The following is a 15,356-nucleotide window of genomic DNA, read 5'->3' on the forward strand; positions in this document are numbered from 1 at the left end:
CCACAGCACTTCTCAATTTTTATCAGTGATCTAGACTCCCATGTAGTTAGTAAACTAGTCAAGTGAGCAAGTGATACCAAATTAGGAGAATGAGCAAAAACTGTAGAAGCAGCAGATGAAATTCAAAAAGACTTAGAAAAAGAAATCAAGGATAAGCAAACACCTGCCAGCTGATGTTTGATGCAGAGAAGTGCAAGGTTTACAATTATATGCAAGTGTTAGAACTTAAAGTATGAACACATTCTGGGGCTTACCGGAATGTTCTACCCTAAGAGACTGAAGGAACAGAACCTGAACAGAGATTACGTAGAGACCTGATACCAGTATTCACTATCCCCAAAGGCACTGCCCGGTCAGCCCACAGGACTTCTTCAGAATAAACAGTGAAACACCCACCTGAGCACACAGATGGAAACAGCGTGGAAGAGCATTTAAAACAGAACTTGAGGCCTTACTTTACTCAAAAGATTGTGGGAGTCTGGAACAAGCTACCCAGTCATATGTTTGAAGCCAATACCCTTCCTGTTTTCTTTCAGGAAACAGCTGGATCGAGAACTGTTCTCAAGTTGCTGTGATCATTTTCCTGGCCACACGGAGTACTCGATAGAACTCATCTTCTTCTGGAAACTCTTCCTGCTCAAGGCTGTTTAGTCAAATTCCAAATGTATGGAGTTTGACTGTCATTCTAATGACAATATAGTTAACGTCTAGTAACATTAGTTTCTACATGAGCCTTGTGGCCAATTTCTTTGATCAAGATTGAAACTACCATTAACTTGGGAATGCTCTACTCATTGACCTGAATATTGGTAACTGTCACCTCACCCAAAACTGCTGTAGAATCACGCCTCCCAGTCTTGCAGAAATAACTTGATGTTCTCCCACAAGGAGAGCTTGCTGAAATGTGCCCTTATAATTCTAGTTGCTCTTTGAAAACAGGTCAATTAACTCCCAACCTGAGAGGTATCACTCTAGTGGCATAGCAGAATGTGGATCAGTAAGGTTCATTGATAAACCAGGGCGACTTCCTGGCCACCATTTTGTGCACTTTTAAATAGACATTCACTCCAATAACTGCTCCGGTGAAAAAAAAAGAACTGCCGGTCATTTACCTCCAAACCTCCAAACGGCTAGGTTATTTTTTTTGTGACAGTACAATTTAAATATCGCAATACAGCAGTATGAAGGCATGGCGATGAGCACTACCACTCACGGTTTGATTCCTGCCAGGGGTGGTCTTCTGTACGGAGCTTGTATGTTGTCTCCGTGACTGTCAATAAAATACGGCTCACTCGCTCTACACAAACCAGGGAACGCAAACGCAAAACGGGGAACAAGCGGAGGTGCATTTAACACTGAAACAGAAGGCACTTCTTTACACACTGGGCTGTGAGAGTCTGAAACACACTGCCAGACACCCGGCAGAGACCGATACAGTACCTTGGCTTCTTTCAAGGAAGGATCGTGGTAAATGTATGAGCTGCTAATGAGCTAAGCAGGCTAGACAGACCAAGAGGACCCCTCTCGTTTGCATTTTGTTTAGTTTAGGATCACGAAAATAACAAAAGCTGGTGAAATACCTGAGCTACGAACCAATCCAAGTGAAGCATGACACACGCACACCCCGTCATTCTCCGAGCAACAAAAAGTGCGACATATACAGCAACAAGAAAAGCGCTCGGAAAAGCAAATGCTCTGAATTCTGATTTTCACGTGGATCCAGATAAATATTCGCAATAATCGTAAATTGAAATATATTGCGATACCGTAGTGTCATTGGCCCTGGGCCCATTCTTTATCAACCCCCACCACCCCTCAGACGTTGCTTGTAAAGTGGGGAGATCCGCGATCAAGCCAATGGCCGGAGTGCGGAGCCGCCGCCGGCGCCAGGCGGGGAGGAGCGAAGGTCCTCACGCCGCGGATCCTCTCTGTTTCTGTGTCCGTCCGGGGCTCTGCCCAGCCCGACCTCCTTTAGAAACGAGCCTGAAATCCTTTATAGCGATAGTCTGCTGAATACCATGTTGTCCGAGTCGGAAGGAGCCCCCGCGCTGCTCACGCCCGTGACCGTGGGCTCCCTGCTGGCCTGCGGCTCGCAGCTCGCAGCCGGGTACGGGCTGGCTCGGCTGATCGGCGGGCGGTGCTGCCGGGCGGACAGATGGGTCTTAATCTGGCTCTTCTATGATGCCATCGTACATTTCACCTTGGTGAGTCCCGGACGTGCAAGAAAACTGAACCCCACGGCTCCTTCCCAGAACAGGAATAATTTGGAGCTCCCGAGTTTAGTGCCTGCCCAATTTCGGCCACAGGGCAGGCGCGGTAAATTGTAAATTGGTAGTGCGGAAGGATGCAGCGGGCAGTGAATGAATGTTGCGCCTCCTGAACATTTCTGTCCAAGAAGTGATACTAACAGAACAGCATTTTCAGTGGTGGTTTTGGGTGTCTTGTTTTGGTTCCAAACGCGATATCCAGATCCCTTTTCTGCTCTGCACCGGATTTTTGTCGTTGAGCATTGCCTTTAAAACGAGAGCAACTGAACCGACTGCTGTCCAGCGTCCACTTGCTTTTCGGTTTAGTTTGCAACGGTGGTGTAAGTGAATAAAGTGGTGTTCGCAAATAACTTAATTTTGCTTAACTTAAAACAGAAAGGTAACCGAGACGTCAACATGACGATTTTTATTTCGGGTTGATGATTTTTCTTTCGTCAGGTTTCAGAATGTCACCGCTGCTGATAATTTACATATTTCAATATTTAAAATATTTTGGCATTATGGGTATGAAACCCTACTTTATACAGGCATTTTTCGTCAGGCCACGTAATATGTGTTGGGTTGTAATTTTAATGTTTCTTTTTTAAAGGAAGGGCCGTTTGTGTACATGTCACTGGTTGGAACAGTGGCCACCTCTGACAATGTCTTTGCCGAGTTGTGTAAGTATCATGCGGGTGTTTTGAATCAGTAGATACTATCCTACATTATACATATATACATTATCCTATAACGTCTTTATTAATGAAATATGATATAAATATGAAACTGCACTTGGTACTTTTGTCGGTTTTACTGACAACTACCAAGGTTTGAGCAGTGCCCATACACTGCCTTACAAAATTATTCAGAGCGTCTCGTTTTCTAAAATTATAAAGTTGACAGTTTTCTTTTCAACAATGGTCAAACTACCTGGTCAAGGATATTACTGTTGTATTCAAAATCTAAATATTCAAAGGGAAGGATTCTAATTATAAGCAAAAACTAACAAAAAAAATTAAATACATTGATTGCATAAGCATTAAGAGTCTGAACCCAGTATTTGGTGGAAGCACCTTGGACAGCAGCAAGTCTTTTTGGGTGAGTCTCTACTATCTTTGCACTTCTTCTTCTTCTTTTTCACAGCCTTAGTCCCAGACTGTCCTGGGGTCAGCTGCTTTGGTTGCTCTTCTCCATTTGTCTCTGTCGAGCACATCTTCCTCACTCACTTCACATACCTCCATATCTTTTCTCACACAATCTATCCATCTCTTTCTAGGCCTGCCTCTTCCTCTGTTACCTTCCACCTCAAATTCCATTACCCTCTTTGTTACTTCCTCAACGTCCCTCCTCATGATATGTCCATACCACCGTAACCTCGCTTCTCGCATCTTCTCAACCACATCCACCACCCTACATCGTCTACGGATTTCTTCATTTCTGATCTTATCCTTCATTGAAATCTGCAGAATCCATCTCAACATCCTCATTTCAGTTCTTCTCATCAAGTTCTCTTCCCTCTTTCCAACTGCCAAGCATTCAGCTCCATATAGTAATACAGGTCTAATCACAGTCTTGTACATTTTGCACTTTAACTTTCTGGGAATTTTCCTGTCACAGATTATTCCAGTTATTTCTCTCCACTTGTTCCATCCAGCTTTCACTCTTTGTTTTACTGCCTCCAGTGTTTCTCCTCCCTTTACCAGTTTTGATCCAAGGTATTTAAAGTCATCAACTTGTTTCAGTTTTCCTCCATTTGTCTCCTCAACATTGGTCATAGTATCTCCTCTTCTCTCCATTACCATTATTTCAGATTTTTCTGCATTCATTTTCAGTCCACCCTTTTCCAGACTCCTCTGCCATTTGAACACTTTCTCCTGTAGTTCTACTTCTGAGTCTGCCATCAGTGCCACATCATCAGCAAAGATGAGTTCCCAAGGCACTTCTGTTCTTACCTCCTCTGTCAGTGTGTCAATAATGTTTATGAAAAGGAAAGGACTTAGTGCTGATCCTTGGTGTACTCCAACTGTGATTTCAAACTCTTTTGTCTCTCCCTGTTGTGTTATCATCTTTGTAGTTGTATCTCTATAGGTTGCTTGAACTAACTTCACCATGCTTTCTGGTACTCCTTTCTTCCTCAAGCACCAATACACCACCTCTCTGGGCACACGGTCATATGCCTTCTCCAAGTCCAGAAAGGCCACATACAGCTTTTTCCCTTTCTCTAGTGTCTTCTCCTGTAACTGTCTCATCACAAAAATGGCATCTGTTGTGCTTTTCCCCGCTGAGAATCCAAATTGTGAGTTGTGGATCCTGATTATCTTCCTGAGTCTCTTGTCCAGAATTTTTTCCAGGATTTTCAATCCATGTTCCAGAAGTTTTATTCCTCTATAGTTTTTACACTCCATTGGGTCTCCTTTCTCCTTGTAGATGGTAACCATACTGCTTTTTGTCCATTCTTCTGGAATTCTCTCTTCCTTTGCAATATTGTTTAGCAATCTCGTCAGCCACTGAATCCCCTCTTCATCGAGGTTCTTAAAGTGTTCTGCTGCTATTCCTGATGGTCCAGTTGCTTTGCCCACTTTCATCTCTTTGATAGCTTCTGTCACTTCCTTTACTGAAATTTCTTGGATTGGTCCACACACTACGTCTGCCTCCACTAGGTTCTCCCTCTCATTTTCTACATTTAACAGATTTTTGAAGTACTCCAGCCATCTTTGCTTGATCTGTTCTTGTTTAATCAAGACTCTGCCTTCTCCATCCTTGAGTACCGCCACCCGGATAATATCTTTTTTCTGTCTCGCTCTATGTTTAGCAATCTTGTAGATTTGGTCCTCTCCTTCCTTTGTTTCAAGTTTCTCATACCATTCTTTCCAGGCTCTTTCCTTTGCTCTTGCTACACTTCTTTTTGCTACCTTCTTTAGTCTCTTATATTCTTGTAATTCTCCAGTGCCATCTTTCAGTGCCTTGTATGCTTTTTTCTTTTCCTTCAGTGTTTCCTGAACTTCCATATCCCACCACCACTCTTCATTTTCCCTCGGTCTGCCTCCTCTTGTCTTTCCACAAACCCTGGTAGCAGCCTCTTCTAGGATGTGGCTCATCTCAGTCCACTCTTCTTCAACTGAAGGCTCCTCTGTTTCCTCTGTGTTGTTTTTCATTTCTTTCACCAGCCTGTTGAAATCTACTTTGTTTTCTCTCAGTTTCCACACTTTTGTTCGTGCTGGGTGTTTCCTCTGCCTTATTCTTCGCTCCTTCAATATTGTGATGTCCATCACCAGTAGCCTGTGTTGTCTGGTAACAGCCTCATAGGGCAGGACTTTAGCATCTTGGACTTTCGCTCTATCAATTCTTCTCACTAATATGTAATCTATTTGGGTATCATGGCCTCCACTCCTGTATGTCACCTTTTGCTCATAATTCTTCGTGAACCCTGTGTTCACTGCAAACAATTCAAGAGCTTGGAGTGTTTCTAGTAGCCTTCCTCCTTCTTCATTTCTCTCTCCTAGCCCTCTCTGACCATGTTCATCTGGATAATCTGGGCATTTCTCTCCTAAATGTGCATTGAAGTCTCCTCCAATTACCACCATTTCATTTCCTGGGATTCTGCTAACCACTTCTTCGAGATCTTCCAAAAAGCTATCCTTTTCCTCCTGTGGTCTTCCTACCTGTGGTGCATATACAGAGATGATATTCCATAACCCACTCTCAAAAGCCACCTGTACATTGATAATCCTGTCTGAGTGTCTAACCACCCTCACTATCTTGTCTGCTAGGTCTTTGCACACTATCACACCCACTCCATTCATTTTGGTACTCTTTCCAGCATATAGAATCTTGTATCCCTCTCCTAGGTGTCTTGAGCTGTTTCCTTTCCACTTGGTTTCTTGCACACACAAGATCTCCACTTTTCTCCTTGCCATAGTTTCAACCAATTCTCTCCCTCTCCCTGTCATGGTGCCAACATTCCAACTCCCCACTCTCATTGACTTAACATTCCTTCCAGGCCCCTTCACCTTGTTTCTTTTCTGTAGCCCCCACTCTACAGTTTTCCCCACAGTAGCATAATTTCCATTAGTACCCTGTTGGGACACAGCACTAATGGCGGACGTTGTTAACCCGGGCCCCGGCCGATCCGGTATGTGCTTTGTGTTCTTTGCAACCATGGTTTTGGCAAGATGGTTTTACGTCGGATGCCCTTCCTGACACAACCCTTTTAGTCGCCTCTTACGACAGGCAGGGATACCCAGGAGGTATTCTGATCCCCCTCCCGAGGGAATTACTATCTTTGCACACAGGCACGTTTTTTTTTTTTCCATTAGTCTTTACAAATTTGCTTGGGCTCTCTCAAAGTTGTTTGGGGGTCGCTTAAGGACAGCAGTTTTCATGACTTTCTTCAGATTCTCAATAAGATCAAATAACCTTATTGGCTATGTTCAATTTCTTGCATTAGGGATTTGTCTTTTCACATACCCCAGCTTGCTCTCCATGAGACACACAGACAGGGAGAAAAGCTTGGGGTCAGCCATTTATACAGCACCCCAGAGCAGTTGGGGGTAAGGGCCTTGCTCAGGGACCCAGCAGAGTAGGATTCCTCTGCCAGCCATGGGATTTGAACCAGCAACCTTCCAGCCACAGGCGCAGATCCTTAGCCTCAGTGCCAACACTCCACCTGGGATGGGATTCAACTCTGGTCTTTGAATGGGAGGTTCCAGACTTGAGCAGGGTTTTCCCCTACGATTTCCCTATATTCAAGTTCTAATCCATTTTCCCTCCGTTTTGAGAAGTCCCAGCTAAGGAGAAGCGACTCATGAACACAGTGCAGCCAGCACCGTGCTTGATGGTAGGAATGGTGTTGTGACTGGTTGATGCACCATACTGAGTCTGCACAGAATGTAATGCTTTGCATTTGGGCCCAAACTTTCCAGTTTTATCTTTTGCCACATGCGTGTCGTATCACGTAGGTGCTTTGTTGCAAACCCCATGTGGGATTTGAGATGGGGTTTTTTTGTGTCAGTTTCATACAGGTTTGTGGTGCTCCAGTTGAAAACTCGCTGTTTCAAGGTCACCAGTGGCTTCAGAGTGACACCCCCCTCCCCCCCCCCAGTGCCCTGCTTACCCTGTGGCTGAGTCCGAAGTCACAATGCAACTGCAATTCAATTTCTGCTTTATTAACCTCTGGGGGAAATTTGTTTTACAGCACAGTCCAATACAACAATACGACAAGGAAGACAAACATGACCAATAGAGAAGGATTGTATACAAAATATGATAGTTATTTGACCTTGTTTGAGAGAGATATTACAGTGGCGATGAAAGATGTCCTTAGTCTGGTACTTTATACCTGGGGGCACAGAGGCAGCTCACAGATGGGAGTAGTGCAAATTCACAATGGAGGGGGCGAGACACACTGAGACACACCCCTTTCATTTTTTTCATGATTGAGTAGTCTGTGCTCACTGGGATCATCAGAAACGTCAATATTTACCCTCCTCCTTATCTGTGCTTTTCAATAACCTCATCCTCGACTTGCTTTGAAAGCTCATTAGTTTTCATGCTTGAAGTCTTGCTTGAAATGTACTACCTGAACAGGGAACCTCACAGAGACATTTGTGTTTGTTCTAATTTAATGAGAACCCTTATTATTGCACAAAGAGGCCCCTCAGCTAGTTGTGTGGCTTGTTACGGTATGTTTGTGTACCTAGGGTTTGTATGCTTGTGCAAATCGTGACTCTCCCATTTTTCTTTTATATTAATTATTTACAGATTTTTTATTTTTTTAGTTTTGAATGTACGCCTTAGAATTGCCGCTGCAGTGTGACGACTGCAAGCAGAAAATGTGACGCCTGCAATGATCGGAATTCGTTTGCAAGACCCAGCATTTGGCTGTTGACAAGGCGCAAACCGCCACATTAAGCCTCGTTATAGAGAGACCTCTAGTGGCGAGACATGGTTATAGACGTCATGGGGTTACTTCATACCTGGAAAAGCCGAACAAAAAATGCAATTGCAGTCAATTTTCATTTCGGAGAGAAATATTCATCTCATTAATGGACAACCTTTTGTCAACAAACGTGATAGCCTTAATATGAAAAAAAAATCACAGCTTTGCTTGTTTTTCCCATGATAATCAAACAGATCCTTGGTGCTTAACACTGAGCAAACATCAAAAGCTTATACCTGAATAAATTATAATGAAGGATTGGGTACAATCCATTTTCCCAATGCTTATTTCCAGAGGGACTTATACATATTATATATACAGTATATGACATTACACTTGATAAAACTGATTGAAGTACCTTGTATGCAACTTGTGTTTTAGCTGGGATTTGAACCAACAGCCTTCTTATTAGAAAGCCAGAGCTCAGAACCACAATGATGCACTGGTAATCCTCTCCCAGCCCTTAATCATACAGGAAGGACAATCCACAGCTTGTAGCAATGCCACCCTCCTGCACCCTGCACCCTGCACGTGTGACTGGCTTCACTTCAAACCTGCTGCGTAGCTCAAGTTCCAGCAGCACAACCTGAGCACATTGCCTGCTCTCTTGTGATATGTGCCACTTGTGCAGCATTGCTCCTGCCTGCGAGGTCGGCAGACCCAGGAGTTCATGACCTTTAAACTGATTTTTTTTCTGTCGTCATCAACAGGGAAGGAATATGGAAAAGCGGATGAGAGGTGGCTCCATTCGGATCCCACAATCGTGTCCCTGGAGTTGCTCACTGTGGTGTTAGATGGCTTCCTAGCAGTGGTTCTCATTTATGCCATAGTCAAGGATAAACACTACAGGTGACTGAAGCAAATTCTTTCTTTTAAAGCATTACTGAAATACTATGAGTCTGAGAACTGCCCTGTCAAAAAAACAACAAGATTAAGTTCCCCTGAAAGATTTGTACCTGAAAAGTAAATTATTTATTACCTGACGAAGGCTCCTTCCTATTAAGGGTTGAGACAACCTGGAGCTCCTAAGGCACCAAGCAGACTCCACCCTGCGTGGGATATGAGTTGGAATTATAAATATATCGAACATGCATCAAATTACTAAAGTCCTTTAAGAAGTTCTTCACAAAAGTGTTTTGTGGTAGTTTTGTAAGAAGGTCTCGCCTATAGTCGAAGTTTCAAGACTGTTTAACTCCTTAGTTACTCTGCTGTGTGTGTGGGGTGTCTCTGGGCACTACGTCGCTTTTAGCCAAATTACAGTTCAAAATGTCATGGTGTTTCATTTGAAATTGTTTATTTTGAGTTGTGTACTAGGCTTCGTCTTCCTCTGTTATTACCTCTGTAAATTTACCTTTCTACCCCAGTAAAAGCAGTTTCTGACGAGCCCTCTCAAAGCTACTAGTAATAATTGAGGGTGTGTGGCTAGTTGTTGAACGGTATTCTGAAGTCCACAGCTAAGAACAATGCATTGAATTTCATTTACAACCCAGATCTACTGTACATACACATTGCAACTCTTTCCATAATCTTTTCCCTCCTAGAAATCATTAGCAAAGACAAACAAGTCAGCCTGTGTAAACTTGGTCTTTGTCCCTCTCAGGCACTTCATCCAGATCACCTTGTGTGTCTGTGAGCTGTACGGAGGCTGGATGACCTTCTGTCCTGACTGGCTGGTTGGCAGCCCCAATCTAAACACCAGCAACTGGCTTTTCCTCTGGGTGTACCTGGTCTTCTTTAATGGGATCTGGGTGGTTGTGCCAGGACTCCTGTTGTGGCAGTCATGGATGGCACTTCAAAGAACTCACACTCAACTGGCGGAGAAGAAGGTGAAATAGACTTGTGTCTTTATAGTTCAACAGTCAGAGGGAGCAAACACTGTACTTAAGTCTGAAACCATGCTGTGGTTTAGCTGAAGACCCAGCCCAATGATGGAGATGTCATTAGTTCAGCATCTTAAAGCAGCTCTCACTTCCTGTATCTGGGTGGATGACATGAGCACACGCGTTGTTGGTTCATATGCACTTGACTTCAGAAAGCTCGACTGCAGAGCGTTTGAAATCTCTTTGTCATTTCAATACTTTAAGCACTTCTAAAGCTTCCCATAATCTTCTTCAGCAGTACTTAATTTTCTTTCAGTAAAGGAAGAAAATAATACAGAAAGAAGATGCTACAACACTACAGTATCGGTACTGTTCATGAGAACAGCAAAGAAACATCAATAAAATATCCAAAATACATGTGTTACATTTCTGAGAGAATATTCGTGATGCATTCCTGTGAACCTTTAAACAAATAAAGATGAAAGAAATCTTCAGAACTCTCAAAATCATACAGAGTAATTATGAACAAATGTTTTTCCAGAAAGTGTTTCATCCTGACTAAGAATCACTACAGGGTTCCTCAGCACTGTTAAAATTCGGTTTCAGGCAGAGTAGGAAGTCTCTGTGACTTTAAATGTACAGACAATGGTATTTCTCACGACTGAAATAAATGCAAATGGTAATATTTCAAGATCAGTAACAATTTGTTTTACCACTTTTTGCTTTGTGAGTTATATTACACAGCTTCATAAGAGAAGGAACTGGAAGCTGTCATGATGACTAAGACCTTGAGGTTATAGGTTCCTGTAAATTGAGAAAATGTGTCCAGTTTGTAGTTATAAGTTAAATGCAAACACTCTTCCAGCAGGCTAGCCTTTATTCTTCATGTTTGAAAACTATAAATTGATGAATCACTGCTGAACTGGGAAAGCCCATGGCTCTCTATTTCACACCTGCCTGAGAGATCTAAGAGCAGGTGTCTTTCACTGTGTTGGAGACCTGGCTTGGATGCCATAGTCACCGACATCCTGATGCAGTAGCACAATCCTTAGGAAAGTTTTATAAATAGGTATCCAACATGCATCCTTTTAAAATACAATTTATTGTTAAAACACTGCATCATTAAATAATATACAAGTAACAGGATGGCAATAACAATTACATTATTTTTTTCACTGTGAATATACACATCTTGATGCCTGCACAACAAAGTACATATACAATAGATGAAACAGCACTGTAACAATCGAGACATTTTTGGCTCCTTAGTGGATTGCACACTGAATTTATTTGCTGCCGGGGAGCCTAAGGTTGCTATTGCATTCAAATTTGATTTACACTTACTTCATTGTAGACTGCACGGCGTGTGAAAAATCCAAGAGTTTCCCTTAAAAAGCAGAATCTCACCTTTCTAGAGCTGTTGTGTGTGTGAGCTGCAATTTGTGAGCTTTACTGCCGTTTGTTTCTCAGTCCGGCTCTGGTTCTGAATGAGGAAGATAAGAACCAAACCCCCTGGCCACTAGGAAGCTCTGACACATGTCTTTCTGGACACAAAATGGTGAAAGGAAAGCCTAGGATTGAAAAACCTCAGTGTCACATCCTTCACTGCAGATGAAGCTGTCGCTCGCTACCGTTCTTTAATGCGCTTGGCCAATGAGAGTAAAGCCTGTTGGAGCCCAAGCCCTGTGTAGGCACTACATGCCTGGATCTCCCAGTCAGTGTCCTCGTAGCTAGAGAGCTCCAGCTTGTTGGAAATCTCGCGGATGCTCAGCGACTGGGGAAGCTCCTTCTTGTTAGCCAGGACCAGCAGGGGGACCCCCTTCATGTTGTCGTCCTTCATGATTTTCCTCAGGACCGCTTTAGCCTGGTCTAGCCTGGAGCTGTCAGCGCTGTCAACCACGAACACCAGCGCGTCGCAGTCTTCCAGGTAGTGCTTCCAGTTGGGCCTCATGCTGTCCTGCCCTCCAACGTCCCAGATAGTCAAGGTTGTCTTGTGGTCCAGCTCCAGCATCTCTACATTAAAGCCGATAGTGGGTGAGGTCTCCACTGCCAGGTCATCCTTAAGCTTGTACAGCAGAGTGGACTTGCCTGAGGAGTCAAGGCCCAGGAGCAGAACGCTGGCTGGTTTTGTCTGATAACGTTTGGAGATGGCCGATCCCATTGTGAGTGCAGCTCTCAGGCTAGAGACTGAACAGACTTCTCTTCCTGTTGCTCAATAAAAACACAGCCCTTATTGCAACACCAGACTTCACGCTACACGGCGTCACGCGCTGAGGTGTCAGAAACCAGTCCTCTGCTTTGCTCGAACAGGAAGACTCTGAGCTTTTCCTCTTATCTCACCTGACCTCAGTGCTGTATGTTTGTTTCGGCATCAGATTGCGAAATGAGATGCAAAGCAGAGAAAGTGAACGTGGGCGGAACGTGCGAGTGTACAGTGTTTTATCTGCGTTGTGCCATGCAGAGACGGGTGCCTGTGATCCCAGTCATTCATACAGTAAACACCCAGCACCACACCTGCTTAGCAATTAATGGTACCCTGGTCCTTCAGATCTTATCATTGCATGCTGTCATCTCTTTAAGGGGGAGTTTCTGTTTCCTCCTGTCTTTCTTTCTTTTTTTTCATTATTTAAAGGTTGGAATCTGCTAATTTGTATGGTAAAAATATACAGAAGAAACCTCCGGACATTCGGCTTTCCTTTTTCTGTGTTTGTAGCCTAGTAACAAAACTAATTCCTCGTTACCTGGACATTAGGTGAATGCATGTTATTGGCTACAGTAAAGTCAACAGGTAAAACAGTCACTGCTAGTGAAATTAGAAGAACTGTATATAAAACTAAAGTTAGCTTTTTTTTCCCTCGCAGCAGGCATTATTATTTGTGTATTTGTTCTAATAGCTATTGTTTCAGCTCATTAAATAATTTACTGAAGCACATCAGCAGTTTTTTTTTTAAGGGAAGACATTTTTCTGAAATTCAGTAGTGGAATATTTACCACTGAACACAGCAGAGAAAGGTTCTCCAATTCTGGACCTAGAGGGTCTTTGTATCTGCAAATTTTATAACTTTATAAAGGGATCATTTAGGGCATTTAGAGCTGAGATGGAATGAATACATGTATTATACACCTCTGTGATAGAGATTTTCTGAAAGTCATTTGTCTGCACTTGAAACTTGAAGACTAACCTTTTCTTTGTAGTGGGATGCTTCATTAATTTGAGAGTTTAGGATTAAGAGCAAAGAAGATCACTAAGCAACCAGAAGCAGGTATGACAGAGTTTCTAAATTATTTGTTTCCACAGGAATGGGAGTTCATTTTCATTAGGACTCGTTAAGACAGGGTGCATTTTAAAATTGGGCTTAAACTAGAAAAAGTTAATTAACTTAAAGTTAATTAAGTATAACACCTTAGCTTAGATGAAAACTAGCGCTTAATGGCTATGTGCCATTAACTTGTAATAGTGTGTGGCTGTTCATTTTTTCTGATGTGGATCAGATCCAGTGAAGTGAACAACTAATCAACCTTACAGCTTTATTCTAGTGGGTCATTGGGAATTATGATTTCATTTATGATTTATTAACATAAACGTCTAATCAGAAAAGTCACTATCATATTATTAACTGCAATAAATTGCAATAAACTAGATAAGAAATATCAATATGATGTGACTTGTTGATTAGCACTACTGCATCAAAGCTTCAATGTTATAGGTTTGAATCACTGGACTCCTTCTGTGTGAAGTCTGCATGTTTTCTCCATGTTTGTGTGGGTTTCTGTTGTTTGCTCTGGTTTCTATGGTCTGAAAGACATGTGGGAGGTGGTAGATTGTTAACTCTGAATGGATTTCGTACTTGAGAGCATTTGTTCCCAGTCCAACTAGTACTGAAAATGGAACTGACTTTAAAGAAATGGAACCAGATGTCGCCTTTTTAATGTTTTGGACCTAGAAGGCCCCAACTCTCCTACAGACAAATACTAGATTGTGGGGGTCTAAAGACATGACACAATTTACATTTAAATTGGATCATCTACACAAAGTAAGTCTTAAAAGTTAATTTAGAGAGCATTTAAAACAAGGAGCTCAACACATTTCAGACCAGAGATCTCTTAATTAAGCAGACTGCTTGCTTAATAGATCAATAATTTACAACTGTTTTGTGATCACCAGAAAACACCTATACACCCTGACATCACTTCTGGTAGGATTCCAGCAATCTATTGCAAAATCACAGGCAAGTAACCATGAAAGGAGTATTAGAGATGTCTTTCTGCCAACCTTTGCCCCCTCATGGTGATACTACTGAACTAACAGCAAAGCTACACACAAAGGAAGTCGCTCAGCTGTGTGTGACTGTATGATGGGCTCAAGATTATTGACTGGGAGTGCACCTGGTCACTCCCTGACAACAATCAATAAGCATTGTAATTCTCATCATCATTTATTATCAAGTCATATTGCTGTCGGTCTCCTGCCAAGCCTTCTCCATTAGCAAGGAATCCTCTGCAATTCCATGGAACTAAAAAATGATTTGACATCGTTTGGTTCTTACCAATCTCATTGAAACAGCTGAATTCAAAGTGAAGAATGTTAGATGTGAATCTAAATATATTCCCGCAGGGTAAGCAGGGACATTAAAAAGTAAATTCTGTTTGCGATTTTATAACAGCCTTATGGGCTTCTGAGAGATGTTTTTGGATGTGGTTTTTTGATCTTACTTGATCATTTTGAAAAAGAAACTACAGCACTTGCTCCACATATGAATGCTGCAGTGTTTCTTTATGAGGTTCAGGGATCTTTTTGAGCGTAGCTCAAAATCCACAGCCAACATCAATAACAACAGAAAACCACTTTAGGGACTGTGTTTGATCATCATTCTGTCCATCATTCCATAACAAGCAAGTCTCCCATGTTTGTAAAGGGTTGCAGGAAACTGGAATATTATCTTGCAAGTGTTGGATGCAAAGCAGAACTGTTTTCAGCAGCACCCTAAAATGAAAAATAACAGAATCCAGAAGGAAGTGGTTAATTAAGAAATCACTAACACCACTAGTTTGGTAATATTCAAAGGATGTTTCTCAATGACAGGACTTTTAAGCAACACTAGCTAGCCAGCTGTATCACTCTGCAACTCACGACTGGCAACCCCCTGAAGCTCAACTAGTGTGAGCCTGGTCAATACCTGGATGGGAGACCTCCTGGGAAAAACTAAGGTTTCTGCTATGAGAGGTGTTAGTGGGGCCAGTAGGGGGCGCTCACTCTGCAATCTGTGTGGGTCCGAATGCCCCAGTATAGTGACAGGGATGCTATACTATAAAAAGATGCTGTTCTTCGGATGAGATGTAAAACCAACGTCC

General features: G+C 42.5%; 2 protein-coding genes across 2 annotated transcripts; one reads left to right on the forward strand and one right to left on the reverse strand.

Annotated features, from left to right (window-relative positions):
• The first annotated feature begins 1,665 nt into the window (after positions 1 to 1,665).
• Positions 1,666 to 10,689, forward strand: ebpl (EBP like). Its single transcript, XM_088648952.1, has 4 exons — positions 1,666 to 2,204; positions 2,857 to 2,926; positions 8,895 to 9,033; positions 9,785 to 10,689. The coding sequence occupies exons 1-4, from the start codon at positions 2,019 to 2,021 to the stop codon at positions 10,017 to 10,019; spliced, it is 630 nt and encodes a 209-aa protein (XP_088505078.1). The 5' UTR covers positions 1,666 to 2,018; the 3' UTR covers positions 10,020 to 10,689.
• Positions 10,690 to 11,087: 398 nt separating this feature from the next.
• On the reverse strand, positions 11,088 to 12,666 carry arl11 (ARF like GTPase 11). The gene has a single exon (XM_088648965.1). The coding sequence runs from the start codon at positions 12,163 to 12,165 to the stop codon at positions 11,632 to 11,634; it is 534 nt and encodes a 177-aa protein (XP_088505091.1). The 5' UTR covers positions 12,166 to 12,666; the 3' UTR covers positions 11,088 to 11,631.
• Between the last annotated feature and the right edge of the window lie 2,690 nt (positions 12,667 to 15,356).

The sequence above is a fragment of the Lepisosteus platostomus genome, chromosome 2 (assembly GCF_059453375.1).
Source record: "Lepisosteus platostomus isolate fLepPlt1 chromosome 2, fLepPlt1.hap1, whole genome shotgun sequence".
NCBI lineage: Eukaryota > Metazoa > Chordata > Actinopteri > Semionotiformes > Lepisosteidae > Lepisosteus > Lepisosteus platostomus.